The sequence below is a fragment of the Schistosoma haematobium genome, chromosome ZW (genome assembly GCF_000699445.3).
Source record: "Schistosoma haematobium chromosome ZW, whole genome shotgun sequence".
Lineage (NCBI taxonomy): Eukaryota > Metazoa > Platyhelminthes > Trematoda > Strigeidida > Schistosomatidae > Schistosoma > Schistosoma haematobium.
Genome location: NC_067195.1, coordinates 67,361,247 through 67,381,579, shown reverse-complemented (window position 1 = coordinate 67,381,579; position 20,333 = coordinate 67,361,247). Strand labels below are relative to the sequence as shown.

Here is a 20,333-nt window from a genome sequence, read left to right as displayed (position 1 = left end):
AATTAGATGTTAATTTCGAATCCACTTTCTGGGTGTATAAAATTAATTTATCAGTCTTTTTTTAACCAATAGTTTATCCATAGATATTTCGTCATAGGTGCATAATTTGAAAGTTCTCATCTGTAAAATGTTAAGTAAATCAAATTAACTTCTAGTATCGGTGAATGGTGTGCCAAGTATGGTATTCTAATATCAGTCTTTAAAATATTGACTTTAGATATTAATACCAACTTTAACACTTGGCGGCAATCTCATTGCCTAGTTTACAGTTATGTATATAATGGCTGCAATTACTTTGTAGTATAGGGCTGCGAAGATTGATGTATTCCATTGAAATCACAACCCGATCAAAGTTAGAAAACCGTTCTAAACCTATAAGTACTGGATGAGCGTTTCGTCCTTGAATAGGACTCCTCGGCAGTGCACAACCATCTGCACGGTGACCGAACCTAAGACCTCTGATCTCGCACGGCCGCTTGATTTCTAGATCAGTTGGCCGGTATCCAACGGTGTTAATGTCTAACTTCGATCAGTTCATAATATTGCCCGACCATCTTCTATTGTCTTCGGTGGACAACTCCCTCACATCCGGCACGAATTAGCTCCACTGGTCACAACTTCTTACTAGGACTCCGGAAATTTCTTCTCGATGCTGGGCACTAGTGAACACATGATAATTGTAAGTATAGGGTTGTGAAAGTCGTTGAATTTCATTAAAATCCAGAACCAGCCTATGGGTCAAGCGTTCGCTTGCTTGACCGAAGGTCCTGGGTTCGATCCCCGCGCAGGGGGTCGTGAGTGAGCATTGTTGAGAAGTCCCATACTATAATGAAACAGCCACCCAATGCTCCTAGGTTTTCAATGGTTATCTAACTTAGATCGGTCCAGAATTTCAATGAAATCGGTTTATTTTCGCATATTTTCATTTGTTACTTTTTTATGATAATGAAGTTATAACCATTCAAGGATGATACAGATGTACGCTATTATGTATGATTATGGTTGAATAACCTGTTGAAAATGAAGTGATCCACTTACTCCTTTTTTGCAGAGTCGTATTGTGATTGAACCATTAATGATGGTGGGGTATTTTTGTACCGCTATCACTTTAGTCTGGTCCCAAGTGATGTTACTTTCTAACGTAGATACTGATCTATTTCTTACTTCAAATATTTATATTCTTATTCAAATTTGTAAGTTATCTTGTTTTCTTTTTGTAACTTTAAAATATATGACAGAAAATATGGTCAACTACCTCGAATTTTATCCTTCAGAGTTTTGAAATTTGCTTCCTTTGAAATTTTGCGAAAGTGACCACCATTTCATTAAAGTATTTGTCATTGACTTTTACAATTGATTGATCATTGGGTGGTGATCAGTGTCATGTATATCAGGTCCTTCATTCAGTCAGTCAGTAACAACGTAGAACTTCGTACGTACGTACATCAGTTCGAGTTACCACACCACACTAACACAGAGATGCAGTTGTCGATTCAAGAGATAGTAAAAGTATAAGCAGTAATCCGAAACATTAGGGTTTGGAGATATTATTCAAGGAGTATAATACAGTGAAATAAATTTGGAAAGAGGAAAAAAGGGACATAAAGAATACAGAAGATTAGAATTTGGGAGAACACAAAGAGAGTGGATGCACCTGCGCCATTGCAAACAATTCTGAGCTATGTCATATAGGGTCTCTAACCATCGGTTTCTATCATCTCGCGGTCCCCAACCAGGTAGTCTACACCTACCAACATAACTCAGTCCACTTGTCAGTGACTTCATGGACTTGTGCCATGTTTTGGTATGGCTACGCCTAACTTTCTTCCAACATCGCACGTCGGGGCAGTCGGTCGTTGGGCATACGTAACATGTGTCCAAGCCATCTCAACTGACGAAGTTCCACTACTTCATCAATTGATTTGCCATCCTTATCTAGTACCCGTTTCCTAACAACTGTGTTACTTACTCGATGGTCCCATGATATACGAGCGATGTTTCGAAGACACCTATGATCGAATACTAGTAACCTACGAACATCCTCTACTCTTACCAGCCACGTTTCACTGCCATAAAGTAGGAAGGAACGAACTGCTGCGCAGTAAACCCGTCCTTTGGTTGATAGACGGATATTTCGCCTACGCCATAAATGACTCAAGTTGGCAAAAGCTAGTCCAGCCTTCTGTATCCGTGCTGAGATTTCGTCACACACCAGACCACAAGGGCTGATGAGACTTCCAAGATAAGTGAAGCGATCGACACACTCAATTACTTCACTCCCTATCATTAATTCGGGTGTCAATGCAACCCAATCCTGAAGCAACATTTTGCATTTCGAGGGAGAGAATCGCATCCCGAACATGCTTGCATTGTTGCTTAGAGTGGTCAAAAGACTGCATTTTGTCAGCGTCTTCACCAAATAAAACGATGTCATCAGCATATTCTAAGTCAACAAGTGAACCTCCCGGTAGAAGTTCAACCCCTGGAAATTTAGACGAGGAAAGTGTTATCTCTAAAAGTATGTGGACGACAAAGTTGAACAAGAATGGGGAGAGTGGACAACCCTGACGAACACCACTTGAGGTAATCAATTCTGATGACAGTTCGCCATAAGCCCTCACTCTACCAGTTGTGTTCGAGTAGAGAGCCTTTATAAGGTTAATGTATTTCTTTGGTACTTCTTTCAGTGACAAACACTGCCATAGAAACTCACGATCAACCGAGTCAGATGCCGCCCTAAGGTCGAGAAATACTACGGTTGTGATAGTTTCGCTAACAGTTGGGTTCCTAATACCGATTTCGTTAACAAGTCTGAACAGTTGTCTGCTGTTACCTATTTCGGCTGCTTTTTCCATCTCTCTTGCTTTCGCTACCCCCCACTGTTCACTATCATTGCGTAGGCTTCTTGTCAGCTTGCGCTTAAGCTGACTCCGCTCTACATTATGTTCAGAGCCAGGTGGAATGCGTTTTCGAGCATCTATCAGTGAGGTAGATGCTGCTGAGATCCAGTGTTGCTCCCTAGCCTTACGGGTTACCGTACTAGCAGATATCACTGCTGTTTCCACAGCTTTTCGGATATCATTCCATGCTGCCTCAGGGTGGGCATCGCATACATGGCTGCGTAACTGTTTTCCTAGTTGTTCCTGAAATATACTCTTAGCTTGACTATCATTAAGTAGGGCCCTAAGAGGTTTCCTTGCAGCGTCTTTCCTACGTCCAGTAAGACGCAAGCAAATACGCGCTCGTACTAGAGCATGATCTGAATCTAGGCATGTGCTCCAGAATGAGCGACAGTTTTCTATTGAGCCCCTCCATCGGTGGCTGATAGCGATGTGATCTATTTGGGTCCAAAGTTGGGACGAATTAGGGGGTCGCCATGTCAAAAGATGTTTTTCTTTATGCTTAAAGTTAGCGTTTGCAAGAAAGAGGTGGTTATCTGAGCATAGCTGTAACAGACGGTCGCCATTATCTGTTCTTTGAGCCACGACACTATAAGATCCACCCAGGTGTCTTTTCCGTTCACTTAGTTTACCTACTTGAGCATTAAAGTCACCATCCACTATTACTACATCAAAGCGCCTAGCTTTTCGGAGAAGGTCAGAAAACTTTCTGTAAAACTCATCTTTTACATCATCTGAGCTACAGTCAGTGGGAGAGTAAGCAGAGACGACGAAGAGGCAACGACGAGTGTCCCTATCTTTCCGAGTCCTTACTGTATCAGGTCCTTACTTTAAGTATGCTCACGTATTGCTGGATGGAATCTACATTAAAATGAAGCATTTATCCGTTGATGGAAGTTTACGGTATATATACAATACAGTTGTTATTTACCATTATAAAACATCTTTCCATCTGAGGTTTGTGTTAAGAAGATAATGCTGGTAATTCGTAATTGTTGTCTTGTCTATAAAATCCAAACGTGTTAGTGTACTGGTTTATCTTCACCCTTAGTGTGTATATGTAAACCCAACGAGGAACGTAAATAAACTTGATCAGTTCATTTAATACGCAGTTATACGATTCAAAGTTTCATTTATTTACCAAATTGTGTTCATTAGTTATCAGCCAGTCAGTTGATGATCTCTAGTGCTGTTAAATGTAGTACGGCAGTTGTTATTTCTCGATTGGCCACACCATGAAGAATACTTCTCGAGGGTTCTGGATGAAGGGTTGGTGTTAATGTGATTTTGAAAATATAGGGGCTTGGTCGCAAAGCCCAAGGAGTAACTAAATGGTATTTATCATATACTACCTTTTTATGGGTAGTTCGTTCTGTGTTAGCTCCGTAGTTTTCAGGATTTACCACCGTAGACGAAAATTTAAAGGACAGGATGAATATTACTATGCTTAGGACCGACATTTTGTAGCCCCTTCTCTCCGTTGTGGGAAATCAACATGAGTACAGATGTTGGTCGCTTGTGTGAAACACCTTACTGCCGTCATACCTCTGTAGGGTCAGAAGTACGAATTCGCTCCCGGGCCTTATGTTTGCTGCTTGTAGGCTTATCGTTCTCCAACCGACCTATATGAAATCGCATCATTTAGAAGATAAAAGCTTCCAGCTGATATGCTACAATCAAATTATTGCGATATACAAGCCAGACCACCAAATCGAAATAGCATATATGGTCGGCTTATCATTATTTTGCTCCAAACTTATTAATGCCAAATACAGGCCAGCATGTTTAGGATATTAGAGTGCCATAATGTCGCAGAACTATTAAAGTCATATAGTTTTATTCGCATCGTATTCATATATTCCCATTAAAAATCATTAAATAAATCAGATTTTTTTATAATAAGCGTCCTCATGTATGATATTTTGCTACCTGTATTCGTGTGTTTGTTACTTAGCTATTGTTTTCCCAGTTCGTCTATGTTTTCAAAAATGTCTGACTTGCATTTTTAGTTCCATCATCCATGTTATTTCCATTTTTAGTTTAAACTATTGTATGTTTCATTCCGTAAATCGTTGTAAAACTCCTATACCCCCTATTATTTATTCTCTTTTCATTGTTTTGTGTTTCTATTTTAGCTATTTCATGTCTGGTGACCAGTTTAGCCTTAATTCTACCATCTGCATTGAATTTAAATCTAATAAGCTGTGAAACGTCTGGTTATTCTCGTAATTTTGCCAAAATTGGTCTATTACTTTTAGCACTAACTTTTAATTCAATTCAGCTTGATCTTAATTTGTCTGAGTATGTTATCACTTTTTTGTCTCACCACATATACGTATATATGTAATTTAAAAAGATTATATTTTGTGTTCAAACGCTATCTTATTACTATTTGATTTTTTCCTTAGCATTGTGTTTAACTAAGTTACGTAGCTGTTTAAATTGTTCCTGGCTATTAACAATTATCATCTTTCTACTAGGTATCTGGGTTATGTATATGTCTGTGGGTTATCTACCCAGATGATTCTTGTGGGCTTAACGTGGTTTGGAACAGTAGCCGTGTACTTATATATGCTGTGACAATTTTTGTCGTAATCCCAAAGATATCCTCGCATAGCAAGTGTGACCTTCGACTTAAGGTTAATAATAATTTTGACATCGATGATTACGGGGAAATCAATGGATGCTCTAATTTAAAACATTTCCTTACCTTTCTTACAGCAATTATTGACAGTATACGGAATCCGTATATACTTTCAAAAAACCCCTAAATTTCCAACTGAACTACCATGTCAGGAGTAATACGGGTGTGCTAGTCCCAACAATGTGATTTCCCACACCTAATTACTTTGTGGTTTTCCTTTCTTGTGCTATCACAACAAACAGAGCTTTATCCTCATTCTTAATAAACAGTCCAACTCAGACATGTTTTTGTATTCTTGACTTCCGGTTAGGTGTTCGACTCGATAATTTGTGGAACTGATTAGTACCGAAGATAGCTTCCTTAATTAGCTTTACTAATCAATAGAACTGTAAAGAATGTTCCTTCTGTTCGATATAAGGACTAATAACTTTCAAACCATTCACTTCATCACGGCTTTGTCTTTATATTAGCACCTCTAGCATTTCGTATTAGGCCGTTGTCAGTTGCTATTATGTTGGAGTTTGATAAAACTTTTCAACATGGACGCTATTTCTTAACATACTGCAATCAATTTAAGGTTTCTATATTTTTTGCGAACTTGCAACGTAACTTTATTATCGAAAGTGGGAATTATAAAACAAAAATTGTTTCTAGTGTTACATTTTTAATGATAAACAAATCTGTAGCTATTTGTAAAGCCAGTTATTTAGGCTTTTGTTAGTATTCTTCATTCGATTTTATGGTTTTTCCAGCAAACTGTGGAAGTGAAATATCACTACCACTCATTCGTTTTACAGGTATCAATATTCATCTGTTGTGGTAAGTGTTGGTTGATCACTCGTGACATATATCCCAACCGCCGCAGTCGATGAAAATTCACTACTTCATTGGATGACTTGCCACTTTTGCCTAGAACTGCATGCTTTTCGTCTCACGAAACGCAAAACGTGCTTTGAAAACACTTATGATCAAATGCCTACAACTTATTCATGTCTTCTATTCTCAGTAACCATGTCACATAGTCATAAATTAAAAAGTAGTGTAATGTGGTTGGAAGACATACACCTAGTCTGCCTCAAAGGTGAAGTAAGTTGACATAAGAAATTTGCAGTGAAAAAATCACGTGCTAAATAGATAACAGGATAATTCTGGTTCATCTGTGTACAATCAATGAACTTACTTTAGCGCATTAAGACTGGTTACTTTTTACGTTTGTACACTGCTCTGCCTACTGTCATTTTTAATCATTTATTAATTTTTTAATAATTGAAAATGATAGTAGTTAGATACAATGGATATAATCGAATATCTTAAAGTTTTTTTTCACTGTTCAAAACACCAACATTGATATAATGTGCAATCAGACCTGACATCATCATATCATCATCACTAGTCAATGCGCAACACTCCATTCAAAATTGTAACAATCCTATCGTATTCGCCAGCAAAAAACAACAACACAGAACCATAATGCGTGACAGTTGATAAAATTAACTAATTATTCTTTTCGCATATCATGTGGGCCACGTGTTACATATGCCCAACTACCGATTACCATGGTATGCAATGCTGACTAGTGTTGGAGACGGACGGAATAAAGTTAGGGTTGGCCAAACCAAAAACGCGGCATCAATCCATAAAGTCATTAACTTCCTGTCGGAGCCATGTTGGTAGATGTAGACTACTTGGTCGGGGTCCACGCGACTCTGTGTTTGATCATCGTTATCTCCGAAGGATTGCTGACATCCAGTGGCAACACCATGTTAGTAATGCAGAGGTTCGGCATCGTGTGTTCGGCTGCAGAGACGGTAATTCAATTGATGTCACTATCTTGAAACATTGACTTCGGTGGCTTGGACATGTTCTACGAATGTCGTCCCAGCGAATCCCTCGTCGTGCACTATTTGCTGATGCTGGGACTGATTGTAAAAAGTGGGGAGGTGGTCAGTGTTTGACATGGTGTCGTGGCATGAAAGAAATCTGCCTAGGACTGGCTTCTGTCGGTCCTTCACGACTCCCTGGTTGGGGTCCTATCGATGATGCAACACAGTGTCTAGAGACGTTATCAGATATAGCTCATAATTATTTTTTTATTTTAACACATAGATATTGGTACAACGAGGCACCAAATACATATGCGCCACACAGATCTCATTTGATATGTGTGAGGGCTGTGATACTTCCCGGGTGCCCAAACCGAAGCAGGTGGTTTTCTTAGGGGCCACACCCGGAGCCTTCGACCTGAAGGTCTGATCCACAAGGCAGTGGAGCAACGTAAGGAGATGCAGTCCCATGGTAGCCGGTGACCAAATGCCCTGGTACGGCCGAGAGTGGGGAGGGTCCGCTCTCCCTCTCGAAATCCTCTCACACGGCCACGCGTACATAGCCTCTGCCAGGGAAGTCCTACTCACTGCCTTCTCGTGGCGGGGGTGTTGTTTACGAAAATGAGAGGACGAAAAGCGAATGTCCGGCGCTTTAACCGGATTCAAAACCAGTGGTGCACATGGGCTCCAGTATCCTGCGGGAACAAATGGAGTATGAACCAATCGTTGGTCACTGGCTTCCATGGGACTGCATCTCCTTACGATGCTCCACTGCCTTGTGGATCAGACCTTCAGGTCGAAGGCTCGGGGAGTGGCCCCCTAAGAAAACCACCTGCTTCGGTTCGGGCACCCGGGCAGTATCACAACCCTCACACATATCGAATGAGATTTGTGTGGCGCATATGTATTTGGTGCCTCTTTGTACCATTATCTATGTGTTGAAATAAATAAATAAAATGCCATTTGTTACTTCAGGATAATGGAGCCCATGTCCACCATTGGTTTTTTAATCAGAGTTTTCCAACTCCCTTGGGTAGACTCTCCATGTCCACCAACCCGGTTAAAGCGCCGGACATTCGCTTTTCGTCCTCTCAATTTCATAAACAGCACCCCCGCCACGAGAAGACAGTGAGTAGGACTTCCCTGGAAGTGGTTGTATGCACGTGGCCGTGTGAAAGCATTCGGAGAGGGAGAGCGGACTCTCCCTACTCTCGGCCGTGCCAGGGCATTTGGGGGCCCATAATGGAATCCAGTGGCGGTCCTGCTCTAACCTTCTTTTACTTTCCACATAAAAAGTGGCCGTCACTTCTTTAACTGAAAGAATTCTTTCTGTTTCTCCCATTATTATTATTATTATTATTATTATTATTATTATTATCATTATTATTATTATTATATCACTACCATACAGTAATTTGCGGTCGTTATTTCTCTTTATTTTCTTTTTATACGCACTTTACATTCTTTATCTCTTCCCATTCTCATTATTATTGTGTGGCGCATATATATCTGGTGCCCCCTTGTACCAATATTTTTGTCTTCAAATAAATAAATAAACCAACTCTTCCTCTCTGTATCATATCTTTATATGAAATCTTTTTTTACTACCATTGAATTAACTACTATTAATTCGGTGTTCATCTTGTTATGCTAATGAGGTTTAGCAACTTGGACTGATGCATATATGTGCCTGATGCTACGTCGCAGATGACTTGACTGCCTGACTCTCACCTCACAATATGTAACTTATTCTATTAATATGTTGATTTTCATCAATCTGGTACAATTTCCAGATAAAGACGTTTCAGTCCGAGTTGCTATCTAGTTAACTAGTTAACTCCTGTATGTGTATATCCGTAAAACTAATTAAAAAATTAAATTCCATTATTATTACACCAACTAATATTATTGTCATTTCCATGATTAGTACTGTGATTGTTAATCTGATAAATATGTTCAAGTTCCTAATAAATCACATTTGAAAATTCTCTAATCAACAATTATGGTTTGTTTTGTGTGTTTTTTTACTTCACGAAAATATTTAGGGCTGGTGTCTACGTCGTAACTATTCCTACTTGTATATTATGCATAATTTGGATGATATGTTTATTCTCTTATGCAACATTGGAATTATATTCTATTAGTGTATTTATGTATGCACTTCAGAATGTAATTTATCCTGGTTTATTCATTTTGTCTGTTTCATTCACCTCTATGATATCAGTAAGTTGATCTACTTTATTTCTTTTCAATGATAAATTAATAGCTTTTGTTAAATTGAAAGATGGGTTCCATCATGAATTGGCATCGTTTTTTAACTGCTGAGAACTAGGTGTATTGACAAATAAATGGTTTTGAATTTATCAGAACTATGAAACTTTGCATAGACCTAATCAGTTTCCGGACATTACAATCTTATCTCTGTTCGTAGTCAAAATGACCTTTGAAATTTATTGAATATTGACTACACTTCTTATACCTACATTTACTTGTGTACACTTATATTATTTTGATGGAGTTTTGTTCTTTGAGCTGGATGGTTTGGTCGTGGAGCTTTCATCGTTCTTCTGAACGACATCATCAGCACAAACTTCAGATAGAAGTGAAGTGTTCGAATTTCTCCATATGTGTTTCACAGCTTGTTCTGTGCACCTCGATGCTGATTGGTTCTTGTTGACCTTAAATTTATCATTGTTTACTTCTTTGTTTTGGTTGTGTCTCCCATTGGTTTGATTTTTGTTCCTATATTTATGCATGGTTTTCCTGATTGGTTGATAAATTGGATTGATTTCAATATGTTTGTTGATTGCTGATTGACCTGAGTGCCAGGCTTCTAGAAATTCTCTGGTGTTTATGGAGTTTCCTCTGTCTAAGATTTCTACATTTTCCCAATCGAATGAGTGTCCGTAGTTATCCACGTGTATTGAAATAAGTGAAGAGATATCATGGCGTTTGACTGCTAATTGATGTTCATGTAGGCGTAGGTGGAGGGGACGTCCGCTTTGTCCGATGTAGTGTTTGTCGCAGTCGGTACAATTTATTTTGTAGATAATGTTTGATTTGTTTTCCTTTGTTATTTCATCTTTTGGTTTGCATAAGATTGATTGTAGTGATTTTGTTGGTTTGTGTGCCACACATATCCCTAAGGTTTTCAGCAGTCTCGTTGCAGTTTCTGACATTCCCTGTATGTACGGTAGGGTGATCCTTCTCCACCATCTCAACACTTATATTATCGTATTTAATCTGATCTATTTTAAATAGTATTTGAATTATTGTAGCTCATTTTTTACTGCAGCGAAATTTTAACTTGTTCCTCTTTTGTCCTAATGACTGAATTCACACGATGCACCTCGTTAACAATTAAGATCTAATATTCTCGGAACAGTGGTTTGCAATGCACGTGGCTAGCGGTCACTGGAGATTTTCCGGACACATGTATAACTTGCATTACTTTTTGGATTCTGTCTCGTTATCATTTCATTTAAAAACCTTTAACTTGGCCTGCATAACAAGATGTGCAGTGATCATTATTTGAATACTTTTGACAAAATCTGTTTTCGAAATCTTCGTAAATTTGTTGCTTTATCATTTTCCATCGATAACTCCATTAATTACGTACTTATGCCTATTACCCCTTGTGGAACGTACGACCCCCATCACGACTCTCCATCCAACTCTGACCTGGACTCTCCTTTCCAGTTATTTCCCAGTGCTATTCACTACTCTGATTTCTGCCTCCCATTCCCGAGTCAATGTGTTTTGATCCTCCTCTTATGCTTTTGCCTTCTGGATTCCTAGTTGAAGCTTGCCTTGTGATGCAGTTTGATCACAGTGTGTGCCCTGTCCACCTCAAGCTTCTTTCTCGTATATCAACTTCGACTGGAATTTGGTTTGTTCCCTACCAGTGTAGGTTAGAGCCGATGGTGTCTGGTCAATGGATATTGAGTATCTTGCATAGTCAACTGTTAATAAATGTCAGTAATCTTTTGATGATGGTTGTAATAGTTCTCGAAGTTTCAGCTCCGTACAGTAGAACTCTATTGACTTCTGCGTTAATGGTTCTTAATTTGCTGTTGGCTGACAGTTGTTTTGAGTAATGGTTGTAATGGTTAGTTCCATTTATTTGATTGTTCAACGACTATCCACAGTATCAAGATATGATCTGTTCACGACTGATCCTTACGGAATCCGACCTTTCGACCTCGATGCTGCGAGTGTTCTTTAAGTATATTCTTACTTTTTCAATGAATGAAGTTTTTAATTTATCTGCTCGAAACACTTGATATTTTGCAACAGAATACTCCACCAAATGTAATTACTTCCATTATCATCCATAATTTTAAGTGTAGACAAGGTGATCGAACAGTTTAGTGGAGCTAATTTCTAAATTTTGTTGTTGAGACAATGCCAAATATATTTTCAGTCATTCAATGTGTTAGATAGTTTCGTGTGTTTGTTTTTCTAAGAAAAACAGGAATGGATAAACTGGAAACCAGTTGATTAAAACAACTTGAAATTTAGCTTACTAAACTGTTAACGTGTCTTGTCATAATTTTTTGTGGCGTATTTGAGTAGGAATGTTTTATTAGTACTTACGGGGATAAGGAAAACATGAGTTGTGGATGTGTAAATCATATTGAATTGTTGTATAGACCTTTATTTGATCGATAATATTCATTGTCCATTGGATTAATATGGAACTTCAAATCACGTGGAAGTTTGAATTTTTTCGAATTTTATATCTCTTATAATAATATTCTGTTCATATAGTATGTTAGCAACGGTAATAGTGGGGTTGTACGAAACACTAATTGTAGCTATAGTTAGTCAATGTATTAGCTTTGGAATTGTTGAATATTGAATTGAGTATGGAGCGTAGAGGTGTAGGCTTCGCGTTTTATACCTACAAGATAATCATGATGAATATATGAACACATGTTTGTTTTGGTTGTAAACTTTAACCGATTCATTTACGTATGAGCTTCTAGGTTCCTTATGACTGACTGTGTAGCATGCATATTCCATCTTTGTTTTATTACTTTACTGTTTTCATCGCTTGTTTTATTGTTTTTGCTCTCGTCATTTTTTTTAAAACGTCCTCCAATTCTAATATTGATTCGGTGTTTGTTTTGTATTACAATCTGTCATAATTCTGATTGATATAATTTCACTTAGCGTTTAAATGTATCTTGATATTTTTTCGAAACACTATTCTCATACATGAATAGTGTAATACCAATTTGATTTAATGACAATATGAAATACCGATGGTTTGCGAGGACGGTCGGACCACCTATTATTGAACAGTGAAAATGCTAGAATTAACCTACCGGTTTTAGATTTGTTTGAAGTGAATAATTTTGAATGGTGATTGTTGTTTATACTTACGAGCTGTCGTAAAAGGATCATAAATTATTACAATGCTAATTAGTGTAAAAATCAAACAGAATCATTACATTTCTTGAGATATTTCCTCTCTATCTGCTCTTTGAAAAAACGTTAAACAAATCGTATGAAATTCAATCACCTTTTATACGATAGCTGGTAAAAGAGTTATAGCATTTAAAGTGGTAGTAAACCGTAATGATTGAATGTTTGTGGCAAATACTGACTGCTAAAGTAATTTGTAAAAGATGTTTTGAATAAATACAATTTGAATGCATGGTAACAAGACGTTTGTTGTAATATTGCACAATTGATGCCGCGAATTCTTTACTTCATTAAGATTTTTAGTATTGAATAAGACATTATTATTATTATTATTATTATTATTATTATTATTATTATTATTAACTGTTAGGTACTCTTTCCTATCCAGTATGTTTTCATACCAAATCAATATTCATAATGAAATAAGATAAACTGGAACGTGTGTTCGCGATCATTTTCCCTACGTAGATTTACCTTTTCCTCCCCATTACTACTTTTTGCTTCGAAATTGGGCAATCTACACCAGTAAATTTTGTCTAAATTAGGCTATTCTGTGATAGATATAGTTTTAATTTCTATCGAATGAGCTACCCGTTTATCAAATCTATTCATTCGAAGCGTAATAGTCTTAGTTGTATACTATATGATCGAGAATCTAATCTATAAGGTTTGTGATTCGCTCTTTAAATATAAGAAAATTTAATTCTTAACTTGCAGTCATTTTATTTCTATTATTATTATTTCACCGTCTATGTTTTCTTTACTTTTGTAGGTAGATTTATTTACTCCCAACTTGACTGTATTTTTGCTTTTCTCAGTTTTTGTATCGTGTGTGATTTGTTTTGTAATTTGGGATATTAACGATAGTTTAATAACTGATCAAATTCAGTGTACGTTTACTAACTGCGAATCTGATATGATAATGACTATGTTCGAAAAAGACGACAATAGCGGTTCATTGAAGAAATCATCGAAGAAATTCTCATCCGTTTCATTGAATAATCCAAGACATAGTCATGTAGCTGTATGCAATTCATTTCGTGAATTACTTATAAGATTAATTTTGTAAGTTTTAATTTCTTAAAATTAAAATTTCAAAATTTTTGTTTGTGTAACGAGATCATAATGAAAATCTGTGACTGGAACAGTAATACTATAACATTACAAGACAATGCAAAATGTTGCTTCAGGATTGGGTTACATCGACACCCGAACTAGTGATAGGGAGTGAAGTAGTTGAGTGTGTCGACCGCTTCACTTATCTTGGAAGTCTCATCAGCCCTTGTGGTCTGGTGTGTGACGAAATCTCAGCACGGATACAGAAGGCTGGACTAGCTTTTGCCAACTTGAGTCATTTATGGCGTAAGCGAAATATCCGTCTATCAACCAAAGGACGGGTTTACTGCGCAGCAGTTCGTTCCTTCCTACTTTATGGCAGTGAAACATGGCCGGTAAGAGTAGAGGATATCCGTAGGTTACTAGTATTCGATCATAGGTGTCTTCGAAACATTGCTCGTATATCATGGGACCATCGAGTAAGTAACGCAGTTGTTAGGAAACGGGTACTAGATAAGGATGGCAAATCAATTGATGAAGTAGTGAAACTTCATCAGTTGAGATGGCTGGGACACGTGTTACGTATGCCCAACGACCGACTGCCTCGACGTGCGATGTTCAGTGGTATAGGAGTAGGTTGGAAGAAAGCTAGGGGCGGCCAAACCAAAACATGGCATAAGTCCATGAAGTCACTGACAAGTGGACTGAGTCATGTTGGTAGGTGTAGACTACCTGGTTGGGGACCGCGAGATGATAGCAACCGATGGTTAGAGACCCTGATTGACATGGCTCAAAATCGTTTGCAATGGCGCAGGTGCATCCACTCTTTGTGTTCTCCCAAATTCTAATCTTCTGAATTCTTCATGTCCCTTTTTTCCTCTTTCCAAATTTATTTCACTGGATTATACTCTTTAAATTACATCTCCAAACCCTAATCTTCCCGATTACTGCTTATACTCTTATTACGTCTATCACTATGGTATTTAAAATCGACAACTGTATCTCTGTGCTAATGTGGTGTGGCAACTCGAACTGATGTACGTACGTACGTACGAAGTTCTACGTTGTTACTGACTGACTGACTGGATATTGAATAACAACTGACCGAAGTTAAATAACGATAACAGTTTGCTTTGTTTACAGAACTTTCTTGAGAATGTCATAAAAAAATATTGAGGACATATGAACTTAAATTCCTCTTGTATAATTTTGATTTCAAATCACATGTACCTTGGTTATCAATGTCATGAATGTAAGTAGAAACGCTCTTGTAGTAAATAAATCAATCGTTGTTAAATACTGTTCTAAACCATTTGCTAAACTATAAGCTTCCTGTTGAATAATTGTGACCTCCTAAACACATAACCGTTAATCGTTAAATGTAATATTGTAATACTGATCATCAACTTAGTGAATATCATCAACGATATCTTAGCGCAATTGAAATAAGTTTATTTTAGACTAAAAACGTATTCTCTAATGTATAATATTTATCCTAATAATTGTTATTATGAAAGTAAAGATAATAATTACAAACTATGAAATCTTAGATAAAAATGAAGGCGTTCAGTAGTATGGTGCATTCTATTTGTGCTAAAACATGTAAATAGTATGTAGCAGCAGTCGGAAGTAAAATGCCTGCCTGCAAAAGATTAAGAAGATTGCATTTAAGAGAACAGGAAAGGAAACAGTGAGCGATTGTAGTAACAACAGAATTGAAAGAATCATGAATCATGTACACAACAACTGAAAGATGATGTTCAAATAACATAGTAAATGTATTGTCATCATAGTCTTACGAAGACACTGTAATTTCGCACTAAACAATAAATTGGTTTTCCCAATCTAAGTTCTCGTTCATTACTGTAGTATACTAAGTTCGTAGGTAATTGTTAAGTCCATATTGCTGTGTTAATTACATTGATGAGTTTTGTATGAGTTATGCAAATCAAATATTAATTATTACTTTTTGTATTCACCCGAGGCAGGCTTCCAACCCCTGAATTCCTTAGTACGGCCGAGGATGTGGAAAGTTCGCTCTTCATCTCGAAGTACTATCACATGACTATGTGTATACAACCACTGTCAGGGGAGTCTTATCCATTGCCTTCTCGCGGCGGTTGGTGTTACGAAATTGAGAGGATGAAAAGCAAATGTCCGGCGCTTTAACCGGGTTAATGGATATGGAGGATCCACTTAAGGGAGTTGTAAAATCCTGTTTCCAAACCAATGGTGCACATAGGCTTCAGGATCCTAAGGGAACAAATGGCGTATGAACCAATTATTGGTCACCGACTACTATGGGACTCTATCTCCTTACGTTGCCCCACTGTCTTGTGGATTAGATCTCTAGATAAAAGACTAGAGGGTTGCCCTCCTAAGAAAACCACCTGCTTCGGTCTAGGCAACTGGACAGTATCCGAGCCTTCACACAAATCAAATTGTTTGTGTGGCGCATATACATTTCGTGCCTCCTTGTGCCAATGTTTATGTGTTAAAATAAATAAATTCACAAACAATTTAATATAACCCTAAAATTGGTACTCTCTTGATAAATATTCTGGATTTGAGCCATTTGTCTATCGTCTAGAAACCTGACTATTAAGACATTTAATACTACTTCTGTCTTTTACACATTGAAGCTCAGTTCTTAAATTTACTAAGTTACTTTAAATTAAATTACACTCAATTAGGGTATGGAATTAACATTTTTATTAGTAAACTATAACAATTACTTTCGGCTTATTTCAGAAATTTATACATAACCGCTATTTTATACCGTAAAACTAACAAGATGTTTAATGATATTTGTGAATTATTTTGTATTTTTTGATTAGTTTCCAAAAAAAAAATAGTTGTGATATTTGTTGACACTAAATTATATCACTTATTTTCTAATGTATCATCTATGATTAAGTTTATAATTTTAATAATCACAAATTTATACACAACATAACAGTAACCCATATTGAACGTCATCATCTAAATATCTACTGAAACCCACAATTTAAATACAAAACGTGTAGTTAAAATGACGGATCAAATAAAACTATATGCTGACGTTACATCCTTTATCTGTTCGTCCAATTATATACAGCAGGGAACTTGTCTCGATCTGGCTTAAGGTCTTGACCCGATAGGCTGGAAATGCATGATTCCGAAATGAGACTGACGACCTTGAGTACAGGCGAAAACTGTTCTATCACCTGATTGATTGACAAGCAAGAGAGAAAGAAGACGTGTCAACTGGAACACTACTCCATTTATTCCTGATTCCCAATTCAGCTTAGTGTAAAAAGATTCGTGAGTAAGTAAATGACTAACATGACCACAACGCCCAAACAATTAGAAAAATAGAATTACATCGAAAATGGGCATTAAGGTAGAAAAATAGAGTACTAAAGGTAAGGTTTTAATTACAATAACTTTGCAACAGAAAAGGGTTTGGCAGTGAATTATACATCAAGCGAATGCTCATGGTTTATAAAATAAACTAGGGACAAAACTAAATATTAGTGTTTTATAAGCTTTGAATTAAGTGAAATAACGTCTCCGAAAATAGCTCCCATTGTTTGTCATTTTCTTTGTTTCTCTATTCACATCAACTACAATCATATTTATTACCAAGAACACCTGTAATTTACAATTTAGTAAACCAATCAGTTGTACATTATAAATACTGAAATGTATCATAAATTATCACGATCACTATTATTATTCTGTTTGCTTTTATTTCCAATTTATATCACATTCTAGGTTAATTTGTTCATTAGTTAGTTTACTAATTTTATTAGTATATCTTGTTCATCATTTGGAAGTATCTGTGACTGATACTATTTGTCAGTTGTATACAATATTCGCATTGAAAATATTTTGTATCGCACAAATCTCCGTTGGATACCCTCAAAGATGGCTCTGTGACAAGGCAAGTAGTTGTAGATTTATGTCGTTCTGTCTGTGTGTGTATGTATGGATTATATATATCTGGCAGTAAATAATTTAATAATCTATTTTTTATTTTTAAAACAAACATCTAATTAAAGGTATTTGCTAAGAATATTTATTTTAAATTTTACCGTATTTGTACCTGAATGTAAAAATTTATATATTTTGATGTTATATATACTACAATTTAAATTAATTTCTTCAAGACATTTCCAAAATCAGAAGGGGTTTTGTAGAAATTTCAGAAATGTCACTGGTTGAATTCATGAGTCAACTGAAGCTAGACCACCATGAACAACCTAGAAGCACTGGACGGCCGTTTCGTCCTAGTATGGGACTTCTCAGCAGTGCACATTCACGATCCCGCACTCCGCGAGATTCGAAGCCGTTACCAGTGGAGTTCAACCAGGTCTGTTGTGAGATATCAACTCACTGAAGACAATGGTATACTGTGGCACAACTTCGTGGATTGGTTGAAGTTAGACATTAACACCGTTGGATGCTGGCCGGCTCAGTGGTCTAGTGGCCAAGTGCTCGCGCGCGAAATCACTAGGTCCTGGGTTCGAATCTCGCAGGGGGCGAGGTCATGGGTGCGCACTGCTGACGAGTCCCATGCTAGGACGAAACGGCCGTCCAGTGCTTCCAGGTTTTTCATGGTGGTCTAGCTTCAATGGACTCATGATTTCGACCAGTGACATTTGCAAAAATTGCGAAATCTTTCGTCCATCCTGAACACATTCTATCAAGTCTTATTCACCATATGAACACAACTTTTTTGATCTTATTGTATTCATATGTTTTCAATTTGACTATTGAATAACATTTATGTTCATCATCATTTCATTTGTGTATATTGTGAGATGGGTTACCGTAGTTGTAATCATGAGTTTCTCGTGAGATCAAATGTGTTGTAGTACATAATACACATGTAATATAAAATTAAGTAAACATGGTAGATTATTTGATATAACTTTGCACATTATCGGGTGGTGGAATTTGTTTATTGCATTATACGTGATTCATATATATATCTCGATTCGGTCTGGTCATTAAGTCTTTTTTCTCACTCAAGTAGCCAGTCGGGCTTGTGTATCAAAATCAGAACCGGAGACCTTACAGCATAACACAAATAACGATAGATGTATGAATTATTACTGTTTTCAGTAGGTTCTCTATGTAAATATGACACTGAACTGTTGCGAACAATGATAGTCTCTAATTATACTACTGAAAAAAGGAACTTGTCAATGATGCTATTAGACTGTGCTCGGTTTTCATTGTCTTCCTAAGTTAATTTTAGTCTTGAAATATTTAAATATTTCTATTTACATTCATTGATCGACACATTCTTGTTTTATCATATTCTTTAATGTGTTTCTTCAAATTTCAGGTTCGATGTCGGTCTGCTCGACTCATTGACAATGATTCCAACTATGTTTTACGATTTATTCTAATATCTATGGTCAACGTTTGCATTATATTATCGGTTATCCTTCGTTATCACTTCTGTACAATTTTTTCTACGGAAATAGAAGTAGGTCGTTTGAGATACAAAGCATTTTCAAGTTTATTTCAATCGTATATATATATATATATATATATATATATATATATATATATATATATATATATATATATATATATATATATATATATATATATAGACTCCTTTAATATACATTTGTTTAATTCTTTTATAGATATTCTTCCTTCCATGGATCATCTTCACTTTTCATGGTAAACAACTTCATCGATATCGTCATGTTTTAGCATTAACCTGTTTCACTATTCTTTTGTTGTACATGGTGTTTATTCATTCACCAATTGTGAAAGGTTATGCACCATCTTTGCCAACGTTTGATCGTCAATTTTTCGGTAGAACAAATTCACCATTGTATTATTGGAGTGAATTTTTATTAACTATTGCATTATGTCCATTGCATTTATTATTTCTTGCAGATCAATCAAATATAACTACACAAGCTATAGCTGATATACTTTTCTTAAATCAATTCAGTCAATCCCATACACATAAACAACATTCAACTACATTATTATCATCAATTCTATGCTTTAAATGTTTGAAATTTCAAATAGCATATACTTTAAGTTATATCTTTTCATGCATTTTGTATACAGCTTATGGTTTATTACCATTCTGTATAAGTTATTGGTTTGTAGCCAGTTCGTTGGCATCGGCTATTTTCGGTTTGTATAGTTTTATTATTTGTTCTTATTTATTACTTCGTGTAGATATTGTCACAGACCACTATTCTTACTATTCGTACACGTGAAATAAATTTTATTTGACGTGTTCCTCTTCGACTTATTATTATTACGAATGCGTTTTTATCACTTTTTCATCCTTTTCAATTTTATTATTCTTCTGTACATCTGTAAATATAGATTTTGTACTAAATGGTAATAATAATATATGCTGTAATGTACTCAACTTTTTTCTTCGGTTTTTCCAAATCGTAAATTGTTTTGTATGTGTGCACGTTTGTTCGGATTGTTATATTTTGTGAAGAATCT

At 36.4% G+C, this 20,333-nt stretch overlaps 1 protein-coding gene across 1 annotated transcript in view; it reads left to right on the top strand.

Annotated features, from left to right (window-relative positions):
- MS3_00010470 (uncharacterized protein) overlaps positions 1 to 20,092 on the top strand; it is a gene marked incomplete at both ends in the record, with an annotated part of 63,409 nt that extends 43,317 nt beyond the window's left edge. Inside the window, 7 exons of the mRNA XM_051218831.1 lie at positions 1,052 to 1,193; positions 5,036 to 5,201; positions 9,413 to 9,590; positions 13,570 to 13,862; positions 17,610 to 17,778; positions 19,189 to 19,332; positions 19,499 to 20,092. Of these exons, the coding sequence (XP_051072247.1) occupies positions 1,052 to 1,193; positions 5,036 to 5,201; positions 9,413 to 9,590; positions 13,570 to 13,862; positions 17,610 to 17,778; positions 19,189 to 19,332; positions 19,499 to 20,092 (1,686 nt within the window). The remainder of the gene's footprint in view (positions 1 to 1,051; positions 1,194 to 5,035; positions 5,202 to 9,412; positions 9,591 to 13,569; positions 13,863 to 17,609; positions 17,779 to 19,188; positions 19,333 to 19,498) is intronic.
- Between the last annotated feature and the right edge of the window lie 241 nt (positions 20,093 to 20,333).